Raw genomic sequence first — 23,899 nt, 5'->3', positions numbered from 1 at the left:
TCAGCCAGTGGTCTTAGTAAGTCAGATGTCTGATCATTGCCAGGTTTTCTGTGGATATTGTAGCAAAGAAGCATTTTGAGGAGGAAGATTGGTTCCATTTCAATTTTTTGGGGGGGAGGAAGGGGGGGTTGGAGGCAGCTTAGGAGAAAAGTGCTGAAATTGGCTAATTGACAAAGCAGAAATGAGAATGAGAAGTGTCCTGCCGTAGCAGCCACAGAAAACAAGGAGAAAGTAATGGCAGGGAGAGAAAGGGAAGAGCAAGGAATCTGGGAGAATCAGAGCTAAGGGTAATTCCCTACTCCATTTTGTGTTGTGCCATTTTTGAAGGTGTTACATTGCAAGTAACAGTTTTAGGCACAATTTGCATGTCCCACAGTTTCAGAAATCTGCCTTTGGTTGGTCTATTGCCCTTTGGAGTGGGGTTACCCTCAGGAATGGGTTGGCCTTACAACTTAGCAGACTAACTCCCATCTGCCATCAGCAGGGCCTCCTCCTGCACCTATCAAAGTCAATTGGGCTTTGTCCATTAATTTCAATGGCAGCAGGATCAGACCCACAGCTCAAATGAAGTGTGCAGTCCTACAAAGAAACATCTTCTTGATATTTTTGGGGCAGGACCTGACCTTGAGAGTGCTGAGGTGGATTACACTGAAGTTGAAGTCTCAACACTTGATCCTCACAGAGGTAATAAACTGTTCATCCTCTATGGTTTATGTTTGGGAGCAATTCTGGGTCTGTTGCTGCTCCCTGACACTGGCCTGGTATTGGCACCTGGGAATGCCAGGGTTGTGTGTGTGACAGTCTCCTGCCAGTAGTGCTCCTAAACCTGGCTGATGCTGTGGCTCCTGTGCTGCTGTTCTTGCAGTCCTCCTTCCCATTGCCACCTACACAAGGTCTGTGTGGAGCAGGGCTCCCAGCTGGAGCTGTGGCTCTAAGCAGAAGGCAGCCTGCTGTGAAATATCCATGTTAAAGAGACCAAATTCATTGAAGGCCACTTGAGGTTGCCCCAGGGCAAGATAATGGAGAGAACAGAAACCAGTGGAATTTCCTCCTTTGTAAAAGAATTGGTTGAAGGGTCAAAGCTGTAATTCACTTGTGATAGAGAAGGGAGACCAGTTTTGGTTTAGTCTCTTAGTCTGGAGAGCATTCTGGATTTTGTGGCACCTTAAACAGAGAAATGAGGATATTGATGCCCAGATAACTTTGTCCTCCTCCCCGCAGTAACCAGGCCTCAGAGCGTGGGGCTGAGGTACATGTCTGCAACCTTAAAGGAGAAACATCCGTGGAAATTTATTCACCACCCAAATGCCCACTTCAATCATTCTGTGTTTTCTGGAGAACTCTGATGCCATTATGACCTAGTGTTGAAAGCTGTTAAACCTTCCAGAAATTTGCAAAAAGCTCCAAGTAGCAGAGAGTGAAAAAACCCTGCAAGAGAAGTTTATGCTCTGCTCTTGTATCTTTGCTTCAGCTGAATGGGAAGCAGACTGAGGAAGAAATGGATAAATTTCCTTCTTCCTGGTAGGAAGGACTAGTCACTTATTTCAGAGACGAAAGACATAATTGTTTAGTTGATAACACAGATGTTTGGGCAAGAGTGCTCACTCTTCAAGCTTGGCAGTCAAGCTCTCCTGGAACAGCCAGTCCTCCTGTCCTTTCTGTTTTCACTTCCTAGTATCATTCATCACAGAATTTTCCCTGTGTTTTAAGCATGCTATTTACCCACCTCTGCTAAATTCTGCACTGAAGGACCAGAGTTGTACTCTTTTTCAGAATAGGGCTAATAACTGTTCCAACTGTTTCTGGGTGTGCACTACACTATACAATGGTGTAGAATAGTAAGATATGATAGTGCATTATTTAAATTAAAAGCCCTTTTAAGTTCAAGATCAGCATCTATAAAAATAGCCTTTTCATCCTATTCTTGATCTGTAACACTATTCCTGTATATCAGACTAAGGGATAAGAGAGTATGCTCTGTAGACAGAACCCCATTAAACCACAGTATAATGTTTACTATAGTGTGTAAATGAGATCAGATTATTTTAATTGAATTCTGCGTCATGCTACAGACCTATGCATGGCACACAGAACACTGACTGATTCTGTAAGACTGAACTGTGCTTGAGTATATGGAGATATGAACAGTTCCCTGATCAATTTCCTTTGCTGCCCCAGGACACTGTTGAGTGCTTTGGTAATGGAAATGGCACTACAAGTATTTAATGTGTTCCTCTTTGAAAGCATCCTGAGGATGCTGCTTAAATAGAAGGAGTTGTATGAAACTGTTATTTCTTGAGCTCTGCACTGCCTATCACAATGAAAACAGGATGAGATTTATTCTTGGGAAAAGAGAAGCAAAGCCAAGTTTCTTAATATTCCCTTGTAATGGTCATATACGCCCACAGAGTGAATTTGGCCACAGGACTGCTACTTATACTTCTGCTATGCTGGTGTTATTGTAAGGTTTTGTTTCCAGTCATAATATTCTTCCATGTTTGTCTGTGGGTATGACCAGCCATTCCTAGGGAACAGACCTTTCAGATTATCACCTTGCTCCAAATCCCTTTTATGCCTCTTTTGCTTCCTCCTATATTCTGAATGAAGACAAAGCAAATCACCTTTTCTCTGGGCACACATTGCTCATCCAACAGCTACACATAGAGTCTGATTCCTTCTGCCTTTCGAGGAACTCCAGATTTCTTCGATCTCTCTGGCCTAACCTCAAATTAATTTATCTTTTTAATCATTTGTTCCTCCTGCCACTGTTGTCAATGTCAATGCTAATGTTCTCAGGAGCAGGAGAATCAAATTTTGTGTACTGTGAAAGGCTACTGCAATAAATGCTGCAGTATCTAAGCTGTAAGAGTTGCCTTTATGTCTCTTCTGGGAATTGGGATTGATTGGATGTCACTTCAAAACAAGTTGAAATTATTGTAGAAGGATGTACATCTTGTCTTTCTCAGTAAAGAATTCCTTATATTTGAAAACACCGCTTCACCCTGTTTTTGCAGTCATGTCTGAGCTAGCTGGTCATTTCTGGAATAATTCTTTCTGGAATTATTAAATTCAATACTTACCAAGTTTGTATGCTTGACAAAAATATAGTGCTTGTCTTTTCTAAAGTTTAGTTGTGAAAAAAGATGGCAAGGTGATTCAGACCTTTTATTGTTAATCTGAGCAAAACCAAAGGCAGGGGCTAAAGTAAGATCAGGCAGTATCCCTCAAGTGACAAGGGAGAAACTGTTAAGCATGGCTGAGTAAGAATATTCTCCTTCTTTTATATCTGGTTATCTGCAGGGTGGAAACATTATACAGTTAGTGGGAACAAAATGTCAAATGATCCAAGTTATTTCTCCTGGCACATTTTTTCAGTGCTATTCAGTCATCAAAGATGACTTTTGGAAGATTAGCAAAGGAAATAACATGGGCAGTGGCATTATATCTCAATATAATGAAATGGGCACGATAAAAAAAAAAAGCAAACTAAGGAAATGCCTCCAACCAAATCTTTGCACAGAGTCAATAGGAGTAGATTTAGGACTAACTGCTAAAAAAGAGTCCTAAACAAAATGAGCTACCTTTTATTAAAATTCCAAGAAGTTTAATTCTTACTTCACTGGCAACTGAATTGATCATTTAAGTAATGGTCTGTAAGCATATGAAATATGCCTCAAGATCTTCAAATTATTTTGCAAAGAAAGTTCATGCCAAAGCTGCAAGTTTGAAAGCTGTGATTATACACTTGGAGAAGTGTAGCTGCTATTGTTTAAATTAATAGCAGTTTTTCAACTCTACTCTGATGTGTTAGCTTGCAGCATTTAAAGGATGCTGAACAGAATTTAAAAAAACAAGTGCAATTAGCTTTGGGAAATCAGAATATGGTGCCAGAGACACTTGGGTTCTTCAGGGCAGTGCAGAACCGTAAGAGTCCTAACTCTGAGACTGCAGATCATTATGTCTGAATTCTTTAAATATTGTGGGCTTTTAATAGCTAAAGTACAGGATTCTGTATCCAGAAATGTGAATTTCTTCCCAGTTTTTTGGAGAGAGGAAACAACAATTTAATTCTTTTTTTAAATTTAACTGTAACTAGAAAAATCTAACTTGGTTTGTTGAAGGTCCACAGAAATTGGAGGTGATACTGGTAGAATTCTGAGGTTTTCTAAGAGACTCAGTTTAACTGAAATGAATGAGTGTTTCTGAAGCGCTTTGAGATCCGTGAACAGCAAACTCCTGGACCCTGCCAGCACAGGCCTTTACAGCAAGTGAAGAAAGTGGTTTTTAATGCACAGTTCTGGAGCACTTTGATTGCCCAGGGATTTTTAAACCACAGCCATACAATAAATCCAGTAGATTGTTGTAATCTCCTACTAGCCAGAAGTTTACGCTGACCACAGAGAAAATGATTCTTGCTATTTTCAGGCCTTTAGACAAGGCTCTGTCCAAAAGGAGACCTTTCCCAGATAGCACTAAATGGAAGCTGTGCTGTGTGAAATCTGCAAGTATTCTTCTGAGACATTTCACAAAGCACAGCAATTTAAATTTTTTTTTTGTGCCCTTGACATTTAATCAGGCTAGTTGCCAAAAGGGGTTGTAGTTAGTCTTCTAAGTGATAGATCTCCTCAGGGCTAGGATCCGTAAATCTTTAGAAGAGATTGAAGAAGCTCTTCAAAGTGATCCAGAGAAACTATTCTCTAGTGGTAGATGTCTCTGTGAAATTAAAGCAGCATTGATTCAAGTTTAGAAGAAGATTATTAGAATGTTGAAGTCAAATTTAGAAAGGGAAGCAGATTTTCATCATCATTTTTATATAGAAGAAGATACCTTTCTCTCAGACCCTTACAGGCTGGGTTTGGGGAGGGCGTTGTACTTGCTTTTTCACACAGATTCCACAGGCTCATTGCTGCTTATGTAGCTACTTCCTCTGAAAGTAAAACAGTGTGTTCTGTTTGTTTAAGGAGCTTTTCATAAGGCAAACAAAAAACAAAACAAACAAACAACAACAAAAAAAAGAAAATAAATTGATTTTGTGCCAATACATTTTCCAGCTCCTGAACAGAAGGGGACTGAAACAGTTTATAGTGAAATCAGAAAAACTAATAATGGTAAGTAAGCTAGTGAAAAAATTAAACACTTAAAGGAAACGTTTGTGTAGAGGTTAGGGATAAATTTGTAACTGAATATTTTACAAGATAATACTTAGACTGAGTATTTAGAAGATAAGTGCCATAAAAAAGAGGAGCTGCAAGTCACATGGGAACATACCAAAGTGCAGCTACAAAATCCCAGGAGTTGATAAATTGTATGACACCTTCATGGTTCCTCATAAATCAGTGCTATTAATATTTGTAACGACTTCTTCATCAGCCCATTTGTGCTGTATCTACTGAGTAGTTGGGCCATATCTGGATCTGAATCTAGAGCTGAACATGCCCTGTTAGGGATCAGGATTCTACATCCTGTTACCTGAAACTGCTCAGGAGAAACATTTGTCTCTTAATTGAGCATGTTTGTCCCAGGCTATAAAATATTCCATTGGCTTTGGATGTAACTCCAGCAAATATCTATAAAGCCTCCAACAACAGACTCTAAAAGCCTTTAAAGCAATATGGTCATTTCACCAGCTCTAACACAGACATGTGTGGGCAGTAGCAGCTTGCTGGCAGTTACTGTCTGTAAATGTTCTGGCACTAGTAAGTTCAGAAACAGTGACTTAAAAGGAGGTTATTTCATCATACTTTGTCTAAGTATAAATTGAAAAGGATTTCCTCTCCTCTTTTTGTGTTAGGAAGTCTAGATTTGTAAAGATTAGGGCTGCAAACAGTTAACATTTTGTCCTCATTCAGGCTTTGTTGTGTGCCATTTTTAATTTTTGATTGTTGTGCTTTAATTTTCTATTTTTTCTATTTTATAAGGCACTTCCCACCTCTGACACAATATTCTTTCTCTAGGGAATCTTTTATGTGAGGGTCTCCACGTACTTTAGAAAACATTACTTAATTTTCCCTTGTGAGGACTTACATGACAATTTTTATCTCCTTTTTACAGCTGAATAAACAGAGAGATTAGGTCATCTGTTTAAGGCAATGTGTTTAGAGAGTGACAACAGTGGCAAAGGAATTTTGGAATCCTTGGTGCCTGTGCCTGTGTGCTGTACTCATTTTCCACAGCCTTGCAGTGAAAATCAGAATATCTTTCATACTTAAGAGTGTGGCCAGGCGCTTCATGCAGGACCACCATGAGAAAAAACATAGTTTATTTTAGGGCTGAACCCCAAGGCTACAAATGCTCTGAAATGTTCTCTGGTGAGTGTGAACTGGACCTATAAAAAGCTGCAGAAGCTGCTGCAAAACCCTCACCTGCTCTGCCCAGGTGTGAGGGTGACTATCACACCATCCACCAGCCCTGGTTTTGGCACAACTGAATGTGTTATATACCAGAAGGATGTAAACTCCAGGTTGGTACAACAGAGCTGAAATTCAAAGAGCGCTTAAAAGGCTGTAATACCATAAAGTGGGAACTGCAGTAAAATGGGATATGATTGAAAGACTGAGCTGAATTGGCCAGATGATCTGCAAACACCCCTTAATCTTGCAGTCCACCTGCTCTTTTATGCATAACATTCTACCATTTCAGTTATTCTTGGGAACATAGTACGAGTTTATTGTTTCAATCACGTCTGTTTTTCCTGACTGATACACAGGAAAAGTGTTTCAATTAGATAAGCAGTGCATCACCCAGCAATGCAGTGCTACATTACAGTTAATGTAACACCACCTTTGATTTTTTAATAGGCTGTGTGATTGTGAGGTGGCAAAGTGTAAATGCAGTGGAGGATCCCTATGAAATTATCTACTTTAATATATATTAATATAAGTGTATTAAATGATGCCAATTGTGAAAGATGTTGAACATGACTAGTGGGTGCAGAAGTTGATTTACCATTCTGTTCTTTGAGATTTTTGAGCAAAAGCCCAGGAGCACAACCTACTTCAGGAAGGCAATGATTCAGACAAACGTGTCCTTGGGGAAATCACATGTGGTGTCAGCTACACAGTTTGACAGATTTAACCCCTAAGACCTATGTAACTTTTTTTTTTTTTTTTTTGTAGGTAACTATTGTTGTTTAATTAGAATTGAGTGCTTCATAAGAAATTTTGTCATATGAAGGGGTTGTCTGTGCATTCCAGAAATTGTGTGCACTAGAGAGGAAGCTGCAGAACTGTCAGTACTGTCAGAACTGTCTGATGCAATTCTTTGTGACTGAGCTAAAACATTTTTCCTCTTCATTTTTTCTGACAACTCTCACTGCTATCCCCAGAAAGGCAGATGCCATAGCAGTAACCAACTTTTGTATTTTGAGTTCTATAGCTACTGCTTGTCCTTATCCAAAATCTGCACTATGAATCCATAGTGCCGATAATAGTTGAGCTTTACCAAGCCCCAGGCCTTTGGCAGAGTGCTGAGCATCTGTCATTATTCCTTTTCTTTTTATTTTCCTGGTGCTGGCTGTTATCTCCTGTTCTTACCATTTGAGTGCCTCCACCACACTGTGGATAAGACTCCCCATCCTCCCTGCTGTGCTGTTTTCCTCGTTCTCAGTGCCATGACTCAGGAGCTGGTTTTACATTAAAGATGGACAGAAAAAACTGTGAAATGCACATTTCAAATCCCAGAAGACTTGCATGTGGTTAATTACAGTTAACTCATTTACAGTGGGAAAAGCAGGTGATTTGTGAAATTCCAGTCTAGTCAGGTATATTTGGATTGAAAGTCAAATAATGTCAGTCTCTGCTTGGATGCTGGATTTCCTCTGCTGTAATGAGAGTTTAAGGAGGATGCTGATCACTTTGTCTCTGCAAGCAACTCTGAGAGAAGAAGTTGTCCTTACATTGTTACTGAAAGGTTAGTTTAATTCAGAAACATATTTAGTATTCAGGATGTTCACCCAGGTATTGTTTTAAAGCCTTTTCTAGAGCAATGGGCTGTTACTTTAGTATTTTACATAAAATACCAAAAAATTTCAAGCCTCAGCATTAAATCAGACCTTACATCCAAATGGCAATTTGGGGGATGGTCATAGTTAGTGCCACTCAGGTCAGTAACACCTTTGTCTAAAAGTCCTTCAGGCTTACCAGGATGAACTAATTTCCTTAAAGTTCTGCTTTCTCTGGTTGCTCTGTGAAAAGGCCAAAGTATATTGTGAGTCAGGAATATCCAGCCCAGTCCCAAAGTTGCTGCTTTTTGTTCAGAAAGAAGTGCTATAGTCCAAAACTTCAGCAAAACAGGCAATTTTCTAAATCAACAGACTGCCAAGAGTGATAAAATGGCTGTGGCCCTGCTGCCTCCCTTGCCTGTGCTGAGTCCAGCAGTCCAGGCTGGCAGCTCTTCCTGAGGGAGGGTCAGGATGTGTCACACATGAGTTTAGCTGCCTGGGTGGAGGCTCGTTCAGGCATGATTTATTTCCATCACACCTTTCATCTTCCCAAGAGGCAGTAGGGGCAGGAAGCCCAAGTATCTCCATGCTGGTTCTTTATCTCAGCTCCAGCCCTTTCCTCAGCATTGCTCCCAGTTCTCGGGGTAGCACAGTCCTGTTCGTGTTGCTGAGAAGAACTAGAACCAACTCCAGCTCACGGATTTCCTTATGTTTTTCCAGGACACTTCCTGTTGAAGATGATGTTACTGGTACATTCTTGGTCCTTCAATGAACTCTGTCTTTGCTGTGTGTCAGACCCAAAGCTCACAGAAGCCAGTGACAGTCTCTGCACTGATCTTATGTGCACTGGACTGAGCTCATTGTCATTGCAAGATAACAATTCCCAATTTCTTATTAGGAAACTGGAAATCCAGCAAACAAAATGCAGAGCCAGCCTTTATGCTGCTAAGTCTGGAAAAATGAATTGGTCACTTGGAAGCAATTGCAGTAGTGAGACAGGAAATTCTAAGAGTCCTACAGCAACCAACAGTGTACTATGGAAAAATAAATATATCCCAGTGGAAAGAGGCATGAGAAATCCCCGTTGCATTCAGAGGTTTGGAACAAACCTATTTGAAATCAGCTCTAGCAATCAGGATATCTGCTCAAATACTTTCCTGCTACTGAGCCTCAGGCTTAACACCTACATCTTAGCCAGAATTTCCCACTGAATCCTTTTCCAGCATAGAAAGAACTCACAGGGTCTGGGGATTCCTTGTGTTGTTCAGAACTCAGGTATTATGAGCACATGACAGTTGCAAGCAGTCCAAACCCATGCAAATAACTTGTCCCCTCTCCAATATAAAAACTCTTTGGATCTTTAGGTTTCTAGACATATTCTAGACTAAAGCCTGGATCTGTGAGACATTGATTCCAGAGCCAGATGCTTACAATAGCTTCAGCTAAAGATCAGGCAGTGCCAAATGGTTTCAGTAAGGCACAAATATGCAGGGAGATTTTTGCTTGAACCTTTGATACAGAGCTGGATTACGTGCATGCCCCATGTCAGAGCTGTTCCCAAGCTGCCTGCCAAGATTCCCTGATGGAAGCTATGGCTCCATCCAGTAAAGGGCTTGGCAGAATGTTGTGTGTGTCTGCAGTTCAGCACCTTCGGTTCATTCTGACATATTGGCTTTCACCAGGGCTGGAGGTGGGTTGGAGGTGGGTTGACAATTGCAGCTATTTTGGCACATTTTCTCCTCTCCGTAACCTCTAGCAACAAGAAATGGTAGAGCAGGTGGGGATTTCTTAAGTTCCTGCTATATGTACTCCTTTGTAAAAATGTGTTCTTTGAATTTAAAATCCCATCAACTGGAAGCAATAGCAAGAGTTTAGATCCATCACAAGATCATAAAACCACCTACTTTTTTAGACTTGAGAATATTTTAGAAATCACCAGTATCAGACCTTCAGCTCTGATTCCTTTTACAAAACATGGAGCTTGTTTTTTGCCCTGCTACAGAAGCTTGACCAATTCTTCTGTGTGTCTAGAATCCAACATTTCTCATTTCTGCATTTTTGGCAGTAAGAGAAAGCCAGGTATTATGAAAAACCTCTCTGTTCTTCAGTAAAACCAGGAAAAAAGTAAAACCACCTCTTTTTTTTTTTTTAACAAGAATGAAATAAAAAGATTGTGAAAAGATTGACATAACAAAGATGACATAACAAAGAATCAGCAAAAGCACTGTATCATTGTGCTTTTTATTAGTGGCTACCTGCTGGCTCCCCTGAGTGGTACCGGGTAAAAATCACCCTGCCTTGCAGCAGCACTACCCAGGACACAGTGTGACATTTCCTGGCAGAGCTGTGACACTCAGCTAGAAACCCCCACTGCTCTGGATGTGGGTGACAGGTAACAAGGAGATGGGATAAGCTGTCACTGTGACCTCGGAGCTTTGGGTAGCCAACATCCCGTTGTTTGAAGTCTGGAATTTACACAAAATTTCTCATTTCCTCCTTCCTCCGAGAACAATACATTGTGACAGAGACTAAACGACAGCTTGTTAATGCCTCACTTCATAAGCCTTACGTCTGGTTTTGTCCACTTAAAGCCAAGCTTTGATGTCGCACTGGGTCAGCAGTGGTTTTGTTCAATTCTGTTGGCTTTCAGGACACAAAAAAGCTTTTGTATGTGTTCCATGTAACTTCTTATTTTGTTTCCTAATGTCTAAACATGTGGATCAATCTTGCCAAACACTGAGATCAATTTTAAACTGAAATTGAGTTCATGCACTAGTGTCAAGTGCTGTAGTCACCTCAGTTTTTAATCCTTTGCTTAGGCTAAAAGTTCTGGGTAGAATATTCAGAATGTACTGTGCCAGAGACCTTCACCTGTGTTCAGTTTCCTTGTTACTTCTGCTGGCTGACAAGGGAGTTTCTAAAAGACTTTTATTAGGGTCTAATAATGGTAGTAGTACTCTGCATAATATCCTTCATTTAGTGATTTCAGGAACTTTTCAAAATTTACGTGTGTTCTGCCTATGGAAGATGATTTTTTATTTTGCTATTTAAAAAATACATAATTAGAAAAAACATAGATTCAGAAACTAACCCCCATTTATAAAAAAAATACTGGGAAGATTAACCCCCCCCAATCCAACCCCTTTGTTTTGAACATAAGATGAATTTCCTTCACACAGCCTCTCTCCAGTGAATCTGATACACTTTCCAAGAAAATGCCCTTCAAGATTCAGCAGTTACTTTTGTCACATGTGAAATATCTCAACAGAACATACAGACAAACACTTTTAACAAGACTTGAAGTGCCCACCTAAAACTGGAGTTACTTTCAGAGGGGAAAGAAATATTTATGTTTTGGTATTTGAATGTATTCTGTGACATTTCTGAATAGCTAAATCCACTTTTTTTGAAAAAAGCCTATGATCCAATTTGAAAGTTCACTGACCCTAAAAAGAAAGAGCTTGCTGGCCCTCAGGTTTTTCATTGGGAACAAGCAACTTTTTTTTAATAAAATGTCAGGTGTCTTTGCAAGAGGTTATTGAGCACTGAAAATTGTATCCTCTACTGGATTTCTGCAATACATTATTTTCCTGGCAAGGAACTGGATTAGGAAGTAAAATGCTGATGAGAACTTGCCTCTAAAAGGAAGACTCTCTTTTGTCCAGTAACAGACTGTGCCCTCAGTAGAGACTTCTGCTCTAACCCATGATCAGGAAAGCTGCCAAACAGGTCCTGTTCAGTGTGGTCTTTGAAATGTCTGGTCTCACCCCTGTACTTGGATTAAACTAGAACTTGGATACTCCTTAAAATCCAGAGCTTTAACCTTAGATGTAGGTAGGAATTTTACATCATTGCAAAGTGAACAAAAAGGCTGAAATGCCTAAACCTGTATTTTCTGGAACATAAAACTGGTCACTCTGCAAGGTGCCACTTCATAATTTATACATTGTATTTTATTTTGCAGATTCTATGGAAAACAGGCATTCTGTAAGTATACATTTTATGCAGTTAAAGATAGTGACATGAGTTGAGATGATTGTGTATCTGGTGAGATGGTGTTCAAGTGCTGATATGGTTTATTTGTTGCTCAGGACCTTTGCAGGACAGATATGGGATAGTCCCTTTGTAAGTATTTTTATGAATCAGGCTTTCAAACCTGTATTTATGGAATGGTCAGTTTTAGAAGTCTGTGGAAGGGGCTGGAGTTTGGTGGTGCTGGTGCAGAAATGATGATCTGCTCATTATTCATGTTGAGCACCTGAACAGCTTTGGATCTGTGCCAAAAATGCTGGCAGGATGGCACAAGATGAGGGATGGCTGCTGTTCCTGATAGACCTGAGGCACTGGAGATTTGCACAGGAAAACTGCTAAACTGGTAAATGTATCACTGGGGACAGAGCTGCTGTTCGAGTCCCATGTGTCAGTCTCCAGGCTGTTCAGTGCCAGTGAATCTGCTTGGGATGTGTCTGTTCACACACACACCCTGTGACTGAAATGACCAGAGAGGTGAGCTCCTTCCTAAGGTGTGAGCAGTTGAACCAAGCAGGAATGGTGATCAGCCCAAAGTTCAATGAGTCCCTTTTATTCACTGTCTGTGACTGTTTCCTCCTGGGTTTGTGTTCATCGACTGGTAGAGCAGGTGGGATGACTCCAAGGGCTGGCACTAAACTGAGACCTTGTAAGAAATTTTGAAGGCAAACAGTTTTTATTGCAGTGTACAAAGCTGGTCATTGCTGGGTCACAGCTACATTGTTCTAACCAAGAAGTGGGAATGGTACCATCTGTATACGGAGGATCTCAGCTAAAAAATGTGGAGTTTTGTGAAGGTTCTGTAGGTGGTGAACAGCTTCTCAGTGCTAAGAAACCAGTGACAAAATATGCAATTTTTTTAAATAGAAGAAATATGTTGAATGAGCTGTTACTCTGCTCTCAGGAGATCTGAGAGGCAGGGAACTCACATTTCAGGAGTACTTTTATGAATGTTAGATAAGCTATCAAATCCAACTCAGACTAAGCAGATAGTTGTTTTTTCTGCCACCCACTTTGTGGCTTCGGAGCTTGTACTTAAAAAGAAAAAAAGGAGAGACTCATAAATAAGAATCACAATAGCACAGTCTACGTCAGCTTATGGCATCCATTTGAGTTTTGAAAGGCTCCATCAGCACTCCCATCCCCATGGGATACACAGGCAGCCCATTGTATTATTTACGGACACTGGCAGTGCACTGAAGGTCACGGATTGTGTTACAATAAACAGACTCATATTAACACAGGCCAGGAGGGTTTATAGTGTCATTGTCTCTCTTAGTTTAAAGGTTTGTTTTTATTCTTTGCTCTCAGTTATCTAAAAATATGTTGAGCTGAAGCCTTCCCTGGGTTATGCCAGGCATATCTTGGAGAGTTAGGCAGAAGAAAATTTGTCCCTGTCCGACACAAAAGAAAAAATGGTCAAGGGTGGCTGTGACAGACATGAGGTGTAAGCTCAGGGAGGAGGTTTTGTCTTCTTTTATCCAGAGCCTACATAATTTCTAATGGACATGAAGATTTTTTTTTGTTTTCCTGTGGCCAAAAGTGAGTAAAATAGCTCTCCATGGAAGTATTATAGAAAGTCAGTACACTGACCACCCTATGTGAATCACTTTCATAATTAATTGGGCTATTAAAGTTTGCTAAACCAGACATCTATGAAGTAATGTCAGACCCAAGGGAAAAAAGTGTCAGCTGAGGGCAGTGTTTTTTTTGTGTTTCTTTTATTACTCTCATGTTAACAGTAGAAGGGTAATAAAACTTGTTATTCTGTAAAACTAATCTCATTTTCAGAAACATCCCAGAGAAAAGTCAGTTTTACAACACTTGCACATCTTGCTTGAGTTTTCCTAGAAGTTGCTTTATTCAGTTCATGTCTCAGACATTGTCCCCTCCTTAGGTATACTGTTCATATATTAACATAGTAACTATTCCCTTTTTCAAATTATTAGTGCTTTAAAGGACATAGCAAAAGAACAGAGCCTTGTCTTCTGCTTCTTAAATTCCCACTTCTGTTCCCAATGAAGCCCGTGACAAAAAGCAGCACCATCCCTCTTTTGAACTCTCCAAATAAGTGACCTAAAATTGGACTGGACAGATGAATTTCTTTATAGATTTTCCATTCCCTCTATTTGCCTCTCAACACTTTACAGGCCACACAGATGAGCACAGAAGAGGCAGGGCGCTACTAAGGTGCTTTTTATCATCATTTTCTCGCAACTGGTTTTTTTCAGTAGCTCGTTTTCACACATGCTTAACTGTGATGTATCTCAGATGTTTGGTCCAAATGAGGAGTTGTTGATCCTACTCTTAAAAAGGAAAATGCTCCTTATAAAGTGATCAAGTGGCTTAAACTTCCTCCTCAGCTGTTCTGCTTCTTGATATCCAAATTAAGTGCTTGGCTCAGAGGTGAAGTTGCATTTGATCTGCTGCTCCCTTACTTTGTGAGTGGAAGGGGACCTTCAGGAGTCCGGCTTGTCAGCTGGCATCTAAATCACATAGAATGCCAGATGGATCACTTAGCTGGAGTGGCCTGTCAAAAAACTTGTAGAATTCGACTCTGCTTAGGAAGTAATAGATGTTCAAGACGTGTGAGACAAAGGACCGCAGCAGAGGAGTGTTTTGCTAAAAGCTCTGTTTTCAGGGAGGATATGCAGCCTTTTTATTTCAGTAATGTGGTGGAGACTCATCAGATCCCAATGTCGTTTCAACTCCCTAAATTCCAATAACACGGGTCCCACCACTCACATAAAGCCTGTTAACACTCAGTTCTGCATTGCTCTTCCAGACGTCACAGGCAGAACAGAAAACTGCACTGTGGAGAAGGAAGATGTAGCAAATAATTTTAATGGTTGCTAGTCCTGCTTTTGTGCATTTGCCCCTACATAGCTTCTCTCAGAATAAATATAATCCAGCAGGGAAATTTAGGAACTTTGCTTCTTCTTCACCGAGAGACCATCACAAAATTGAGTTCAGGCTTTTAGTAAACACTGTGTACTGACAGAGGTGTATTGAAAGTGTTTGCATTATGTCAAGAAAGGTGGTGCATTAGAAAAATTATCAGTCAAAATTTGAATTACTCAAACTATTTATATAGTTATAGGCCCAGCTGCAGTACAGGTTGTGACTGATTTGCAGTCCAGAGTACCTTGAACCTGAATGTCTTGGATTTTTAGGCCATTTAGAAAGGAACCTTAAGTTTTATGTCAGGGGTTGCTTCCCTCCATCTCCTCTGTTTCAGAAATTTGTATCTTAAATGCCATCCATAGGAAGTATTTGCAAAAGAAATGAATTATTTAGAGAGGAACTGGGAGGAGGTTTCCTTCCTGAAATCAGAGCTGGCAATCTTTCTAAGTTATTTAATGGTTCCAGTTTCTGAAAACATATTGAAGGAAATATCTTGACAATGAGATAGCCACTTCGCCAAACACTAATTGGTATTGTGTCAAATTTACCTCAGCACGTTCTGACTTCATATCTCCTCCTCTCCTGCTACCTCCTAGATGTCTCTGTGTATTTGTTTGTTTGGTTCTGTCCTAGGGGTTCAGGAGGACTGGCAGTACGTGAGGACATCATGTACTTTTAGCTGCCTATTTGTCCAACCTCAGCATGTGCCCTCTGAGACAGAAACTTGTACAATTTACAGCTCTTTGGAGGAATGTCTAGGTGTTATTCAGCTACTTTCTCATCTTACTTAAGTGATCCCAAAAGTATTTTCTCAGTATTAAAGGAATTCACATTGCCAGCTCCAAAGGGGCACCTGGTCTGTGTTTAACCGTGCACAGTAACATGGCACAGTAATTTCAGACAGGAAAGGAAGATGAAGGATGTGTCCATTTAAATTTGGGGGGGAGGGGAGATTTCAGGCAGTCAGGATATGAAAAAGAAGGTGATACTCTGAAATAAACACTCAATTATAAAGCAGGAATTCCTCTGACTCATGGGGCAAATCCTTTGGGGGTAAGTCCACAAAAGGAATTAGGCGCCTCAGTGCTGACAGATTAAACTGTTAGGTTGGAGGCCACCATGTACCCTGAGCAGAAATTTGTTGGAGGGAGACTTTGGCAACCAATGTCAGGAAAGACTTGACAGTTGTGAATCCCCAGTGGGCAGAATTTTTTCTGTCACATAATGTAAAAACAATGAAGTTTGGGATCTCTCTCTGCCTGTTCCCATTGGCTGGTGTAGAGGACTGCTCCATCTGCCTTCTGTGCTTCCCAGTGCCAGGATTCTGGCCCTGCTGTGTGCTGGAGATCACCTCTGGCACGGCTCTTGCAGGAACATGGTGTCCAGAAGTCAGATGCTGCATTGCTCCCTGTGAGATCCCAGCCCTTAGGGAAAGGTTTTCATTCTCCTGGAACTGAAGCTGGGGTCTGACTGTGGCAGATGAATATCTCCTAGTAAATAAGGGATCTGACTTCCAGATGTGTTACGTGCCAGCAGCTCCCTTAAAAATTCAACTTTTATCAGTAAGCACCCACTTACAGATGTTGGTGATTAACAGTTTTGTGGTCTAGCTCGTAATTGTTACTCTAGATCTCCCACTGTTTTACTTCTTTTTCTATCTGATGAAGATAATACTAACATCTCCCCAGAGAACAGTGAGTATTTATTAGCTCACTGTAGAGGGTTCTAAGGAATGTGTTACAGAACAGAGGGTAGGGGCACAGTTACACTCACACCTTGGGTTTTTGTCTTTTGCTCTTTTTGCCAACAGAGAATATATGGGCATCCTGATGCTACCTAGAACAGTCACCTCAAAGATCAGCTGGGAGAAGAAAACAAGCCAAGATGGAAGACGTTGCAAATGTTTCAAAGGCTTTGCAGCAGTTACTTACGAGTTTGCCAGACTCGTCTTTTCAAAGTTTATTTCCTTAGGAGGAACAATAGAGATGTTACTAAAGCATTTATTGGAAAAAAATTACGAATAAAAATTCTCATAGGAAAGTGGCTCTTAAAACCACTGACCCAGGTTCTCATCTGCAATTTCTCCTTTTTTTGCCTCCGATTTTGCCTTTTTTGCCTCCAATTCATCATGCTCTAAGGAAACAAAGGGGGAGCTACATCTGAGGAAGTACATTTCTACAATGCAGCAACTACGGTGATACCAGTAGGACATAGAAATATCTAAGCTTGCTTTAAACTTGCTAAGTTGGTTATCAGTGACACTACTGTGGCAGAACAGAGCTCAGCACAGCCTGGCCAGCCATGGATGTACCTTGACATGATCTTGCAGCTTGTGCTGAGCTCCCTGTGCTGCAGCAGCTGGACTGCTACCAGGCTTGGAGCCAGCTCAGTTATAACCCACAGGGATGTGACACTGCAGGGAGGGCCTGAAGGAAGAGTGAGCTCTGGGCTCCCTAAAAACTTGAATGACTGTTCAGAAATTCAAACTTTACCAAGTGCTTCTATCAGAGGCACAAACAGTCTTTATTCTTCGCTAAATTGCTTTTCCCCTTTAAAAGTTCTGATGCTTGTTGGTTAATGTGATGTGATGGTTCTTCAAGAAATGATTGTCTGTCACAGTTACTTTGGATTCTATGATAAGTCTTCATTGAGTGGATATAATATACCCAGGTCAATGAGTTTGTACCTGAAAATCCTGTTATATACAATCCTTACTCCTTTGATTTTAGGAGAGATCTGAAGTTGTACTTGTGCCCAGTTTGTCCAGTATGGAATTCCATGCCTATCCTTTTTCTCTGTAATATGATAAACCACTAACATGGATCCAGTTTGGACACAGATCTAATCCTGCAGCCCATGTTTATCTTGGCTGTATTAGTTTAAAAAAAGAACACGAAACAAAAGAGAAAAAATACTGTCCCCAACCCCTTAACCAGCTGGCCTTTGACACTGCAGTTGCTCTCCTTTTCTTACTGCAGATTAAATTCCTACAACACCTGGGCTACGGGTAAGAAGGTTCTCATTTTAATTAGAAAATAGTGAAAAAGAGGCCATGGGTTTGTATATACATATATAATTACTGCTTTAAGCATTGCATCAAAGGTGCAAAACCAGCAAGAAACACAAAAGGGGTTTATATCCTCCATTCCAAATGTTTAAAATTTCAAGCTCCAGTTACTGATTAATATCTCTAATTTATTGTTCCCTGTGCAAATGTTGTTTGTATCATGAGCCTGTCACACAACTGACTGACTTCATAGCACTCTTCTGTTGACAAATGTTCTTTCAGCATCCCATGAGTGTCCATGCAAATGCATTAGTATAAGGAATGTGAAAAGGTATTTTAATAAAGAAAACTCTGAGTTGAACTTTGCACTGGATTTTGCACATTCATGTTGCAATGAATGCCTGTGAGGTTTTTTTATTTGTGATGAGCCACAGATCCATCATATGGATTTGAATTTGGGAGATGACCTTTCTGCAACAGATTCCAGGCACTTAGATCTGGAGTCATGAACCCATTTAACAGCAGGTAGATGCACTAAATTGCTTTAAGAAGTGAGTGGGGGAGTGCTTGCATTCACATAAGTCTTTTACTAAATTACAAAGGTAAAAGTTCCTCCACAAACCCTTCTTAGTTTTTGGCAAAGCTTGGGAAAAAACTGGGACTTGGGAAGTCTTCAGTTATCATCTGGGCATGATGGAGCAGCAGTGGAAGAGTTTGTTGCTCTCTTTCAGCTTATCTCTTGTCTGGAATAATCCTAAATTATTTTGGAATTAGTCTAACACAAGTTGTTTGCCCTACTGAAACATGTGAACTGTCCATTTCTCAGAGTGCTGTGCACTACTTTGAGCCCTTCTGTTTTGTCTTGCAGATAAGGAAAGTATTTCAGAATATGGGACAATAGATCAGCAGATGTTGCCAGTGAAGACAAGGTAAATGGGCCCATGAGTAAACAGCTACACAAGAAGGCCTGATATGAGCATGTGCCAAACAAGCCTCATTATCCCACTGGAAATATTTGGGAAATAAGTCTTGAATCTGTTACTGAACAAATCAAAGCTCAGATTGGAGCTCAAGCAATACATTATTGAAAAAAAAACAACAAAAAATGAGATTTCTGTGTTGTCACTAGGTTGAGCTCAGCAAATAGAAAATGAGGTGTGTTGGTAAATATTTACTTAAAGGGATGTCACATACCCAGGTCCCTTTTGCCAGGCCTTGTCCAGGCAGTTCCATCGGGATGTCAAAAGCCCAGGTCTCTTGTGGCATTCCTTGTTGGGGAAATTCCATTGGGATGGCACATGCCCAAGTCCCTTGTGGCATTCCCTATGCGAGCAGTTCCCCTGCATCCTGCTTCCACTCAGCATGTTCGGGAGGAGCCGTACCCACCCCCAGTTGGGGGTAACTTTGGAATATTTCTCCTATTGCCGAGCAGAGGCTTTAGGGGTGACACACAGAAATGCTTGAATCAAGTCCCCTCCTCCTCTTCACTGTTATTTTCCTCTTTCCTTCCCAGCCAAGCGGCACCGCATGTTTGCCGGTGTAACGCGGGTTTCCGTGCGCGTTCCGCGGCGGATCCGCGGGGCCGGGCGGGGCCGGTGCCGCCCGCGGAGTCCCGGAGCTGCGGCCGGTCCGGGGCTGACTCCTGGTGGCCTCCGGGGGCACTGCAGGGGGACAGCGCCGGGTTGGGTCCCGGCCCGACTCTGTCACACCGAACAATAAATTGAGCCGGGGGAATTTGTTGTTCCTGCGGCGCTCGCCCGCCTCTTCCCGACCTCCGCCACTCTTAAAGAACAGTGTCCTAAATGCAGCGTAAACTTGCCCACCATGGCTTCTTCCTCTCTCCCACAGGGTAGTGAATTCTTTGTTAATGCTGGGGCACTGCTTTGAGCAGTTAATAAACCTCAGCATTCATTTACTTTTCTGCGGTGTTGTTCCACCTGCTGATTTGTAAGCTTGGTTCCCTTCAAGTTCTTCGTGCTGCAGTTCATCATTGAACTCTCTTGAGCCCCAGCTTTTGGGGACAGGGGAGATGATGCTGTCAGACTGAGTACAGCCCATCTAGTGCAAGGGAGAGCGTAGGCACAGGGAAAAGAAACAGAATTTGAGAAAAACAGAGGTATCAAATAGAAAAAAGAACCCCATCAATTAAACTAGAAATCAAACTGAAATCAATAAATTATCAGTACAGATGTAAAATCTAGGACATTTTGTTGGTTAGAATTTCAAGGCCTTTCTGAATAGGTGAAAGCAGAATAAACATCACTTCTGCGGTTATTTGGGAGGTAATAAGCAATCTGACATGTCTAAAGAATCATAAAAAGTGGGGCTTATTGCCTTCATGCTTTGAAATGTTCCACTCTAAATCACAAGTGCTCCCATTAGAGAGTTGAGCAGTCATGAGAATGTAGCTTGCATGGGAGGTTTCAGCTAAATGTGAGCATTTATATTTATACAGGTAATTTATTTTCTCACCAGCCACAAACATGCTGAGTGGGAAGGCTGAAAAAAACCTCACCATTGCAGGAAATAAACACTGTAGTTAAATTTTAAATGTAATAGCAAAAGAAATCACCGTTTCCTTGGGAAGAGAGTCACTGCAAAGTCTGATGACAGAGTAACAGCATGAAGCTGAAATGAAAGATTGAGCACAAAGCAGCAAAGGACAAAGCAGACACTGCAAAGGCTCTCAGGCACTGCCCCTGTCAACCTGGATCTGGACTGTGTGTAAAGCTCTAATGGTGATCATTAGAAATGGACCTCACAGTGTTTGGACCACATTCTCTTGGTTAAGGGGAATTAGATCTGACAGGTATTGTTTGAAGAGAAATTCCACAACTAAACTGTTAGTCATAGTAAAGATGGATTCTGCCTCTGGAATGAATAGACTAGCAATATATTTCTGTGTAATCCTGAAAGTGTGAGATGAAATGAGGGTCTTCTTTGGGGCAATGACAAAAAATGTAACAATTTTTTCACTGAACGAAAACCAGAAGTGACCAGTCTGACAGTTCATTGTCCTCTGGTTACTGCCCTGATTTTTCTGTAGTTGTCTTTTTGTTTTAATGTTTTACTCAGGAGATCAAAGGAGATCTTGGAATGAAGGCTCATTACAGTGAAGAAAGAAAGTTAAAAGAAGATGAAAGAGGGGAGTGAGCAGGCCTGGTCGAGAAAAATCCGCCAGACTGTGGAAGGTTTGGGAAGAAACAACCCATCAGTCCAGTCAGCCACCTTAACAGCTCCACTTCATTGTGTTGGTGATGCTCTGGGAAATGTGCTGTGACAGAATCAGCACTGTGGAGGTGGCTTGTCCCAAACATTCCTGTGTTTATCATTGTCAGGTGCCCACTAGGAGAAGCAGAAAATATATCTGTTAACAAAAAGCCCTGTTGCAGGTAATGGCACCACTGATCCAGGTTCATTTCTGCTGCTCCCATTGTATCGGTCCTGGATGGGGATGTGGAGTCCTGAGGCACCAAGAGGCCCGTGTGATGCACCAGCCTGGGAATGTGTGCTTCAAAAGAGAACATCCTCTTACACTGTTATTTGGCTGGCATAATCCAAGCCCTGTTGAGTCCTTGCAGAGGAGCTCTGACTGCTGAAATCACCTGTTTCCACAAAGCAGTCAGCTCTGCATAGGGAGAGCTTGTCTTTAAATCCTCTGCACTGCCTTGTTGTTTATTCATTTTTTAACTAGAGGCAGAGCCAAGTCTCCAGTGTGACTGACACAGTTTCACTTTGCAAATCAATGAGACAGCACTACAAGGGCAGAAGAGTCTTTCCTGAGAACTTGTGCTGCTCAGAGCTCTGAGTGAGTGCTGTCCTCATGGAATTAACGTGAGCCAAACTCACGAGCTCCCTGGGGCTCTGACCACCCTCCCAGCCTGTCTCACAGTGGGACCCTTCTGGAGTGGTTCAAGCTCTAACCAGCTTAGGAAACTCTCTGCCTTGTGTGGGGACAAGTGCATCCAAGGCAGTAATAAAGAGGGCTGCTGGTCTGTCCCCGGGAGCAGAGGGGACAGAGAAGCTGACAAAGATGGGGAAAAGATGAGACCTTTGTCTTAAGTGGGCTGAATCATGGTATTCCTGGAAGGGGTGAACTTGGCATCCCTGCTTGATAATAGGCTGTGAGAATGTAATAGGAGAAAAAATTGTCAAGTCTATTATGATGTGGTCAGAGTGTAACTCAATTAATGAAAATTACAGCCACACAGGTTATTAAATTGAGATTGTCAATAGGAAATATAGATTCCTTTTGAATCATTTTGAATTATTTAAAGCATGATGAACATCTCACAGTCTCCCAAAATGCAAAGCTTAGATTTGATTTTTTTACTGTTTGAGTTTTTAAAATATTTGTGTTTCAACTTCATGCTGATTAAAAGAACAGGAGTTTTAAAGAGCAAAACATTCTTATTAGGAATGCTGAGAGCTGCAGTGGCTGCAGGAGGCAAAAGCTCAGGGGTGGCTGGAGGTGAGCTGTGATTCTGCAGTGTGATCCATGGCAGAGCGGGAATCACAGAAAGCCAAGGGTGTCCGAATGCAGTCCTTGCACACAAAGTGATGGATCACATTTTCTAGGCACTTTCTCAGGGCTGCAAGAAGCACTCTAAATGGACCTACAGCACACATTGGCACTGTTGAAAAACTGGTTCCACCTGTGAATGCTGAGCCTGAAACAGCCTTCAGATGATCTTTCCACCGTGGCTGGGAGTCAGGAACCTTCAGGCAGCAGAGAGGGGAAATTTGCAGCCTTCTGAAGAGAGATTCACGTCCTTCCCAGGGAGCCCGGGGACCAGCTGGTCTCTGTAGAAGGATGGTATGTTCAGCATGAGTGAAGGTATTAGCTGGCTCACCCCTGGAGCCTCAAAACATTGTGTACACTGCAGAAATCCAGTTTAGTCATGGCTGGAGGGAGGCAAGGGCTGGTCTGTTAGAAACAACATGACATACACCTGTGCTTTGTCAAACAAGAAGCACCGAAAGGGGTGTCTTTAACTATAATTTCCTTTTCCTTTTTTTTTTTTTTCTTGAAGCTGATCTTTTCCCACTGAGTTGCTTCCTTTCTGACTGTTCCAGAATGAATCACATGTCTATCTGCATTCCCAATGGGACTGTGGAGAGCGAACCTGACTAATGTCCCCTGCAAGGAGAAAAGGATAATTGATGCTTTTTAATTACAAGTTTCCTGCATTATTGTGTAGTCTTTCAGCTTATAATCAGTAACAGCATAATAGAGACTTAAGTAAATTGTTGCCTCTTCCTCTTTTGTAGCATATGTAGGTCAGATTTTCATGTGTAAGAATTATTACCTTTGACACTCTAATGAGTGCACTGACTGCTGACAAAGGTCACATGTGTGTTTTCTTCATTGCATACGAACACAGAGAGGGCTGTGTGTCCGTGATTGCTTTGTCTTCTAGAGTCATTTCACTGGTACAAAATCACTTGGTGCTTTTCACAAAGCACAAATCACAAAGCTGCTTTACACCTGCTTTGTACTTCTGTCAGTGAAAGATGAGGCTGAGGGCAGAGGAGTGTCAGCATCATCATGTCCCCAGCACATGTCCCCTTCATGCATCCTTGGCTTTTCAAGCTCTGTGCACTTGCAGTCAAAGGGATGAAGTTGCTGCCTTTCCATGAGGAAATGAATGGAGCTTTTATGTCCCATCTTTGACCAAAGCACTTAAAAGGTTCTGTGCCCTAGCAGATTGTTTCTAATAGCAAGGAAAATTGATCACACAGGCACTTTAATGCAGCCCTTTTATTTACAAAGAAAGTACAAAATTCTGTCTCCTCTAAAATCAGAGGAATCAGACAATATTCTCTTTCTCTGCATGCAATTTCAATCCTTTTAGCCAGCACTTATCCAGAAGCACGTTTTTATTCTCAAGGTCGTTCTTGTAGGATTCATCTGGTCCTGCCTGGTTTGGAGAGAAGGCTGCTCCCGTAGGAGCTGGGAGCTCCCTGTCACTCCAAGCACTGCCCTCCTCCCTGCATCTTCCAAGCCAACGTTTTTCAGC

At 41.5% G+C, this 23,899-nt stretch overlaps 1 protein-coding gene across 6 annotated transcripts in view; it reads left to right on the top strand.

Moving 5' to 3' along the window:
- Nucleotides 1–18,240, top strand: part of PECAM1 (platelet and endothelial cell adhesion molecule 1) — a 31,765-nt gene extending 13,525 nt beyond the window's left edge. The window contains exons 13-16 of one of the 6 annotated variants that reach the window (XM_082294214.1): nt 616–684; nt 5,052–5,108; nt 11,904–11,926; nt 16,683–18,240. In XM_082294214.1, coding sequence (XP_082150340.1) covers nt 616–684; nt 5,052–5,108; nt 11,904–11,926; nt 16,683–16,712 — 179 coding nt within the window. In that variant the 3' untranslated portion in view covers nt 16,713–18,240. The remainder of the gene's footprint in view (nt 1–615; nt 685–5,051; nt 5,109–11,903; nt 11,927–16,682) is intronic. The other 5 variants (XM_082294216.1, XM_082294215.1, XM_082294218.1 and 2 more) reach the window with 5 other exon arrangements.
- The last annotated feature ends 5,659 nt before the right edge of the window (nt 18,241–23,899 follow it).

The sequence above is a fragment of the Coloeus monedula genome, assembly GCF_965178545.1.
Source record: "Coloeus monedula genome assembly, chromosome: 19".
NCBI classification, from domain to species: Eukaryota; Metazoa; Chordata; class Aves; order Passeriformes; family Corvidae; genus Coloeus; species Coloeus monedula.
The sequence above is the reverse complement of the archived record's forward strand: the minus strand, read 5'-3'. Positions and strand labels throughout refer to the sequence as shown.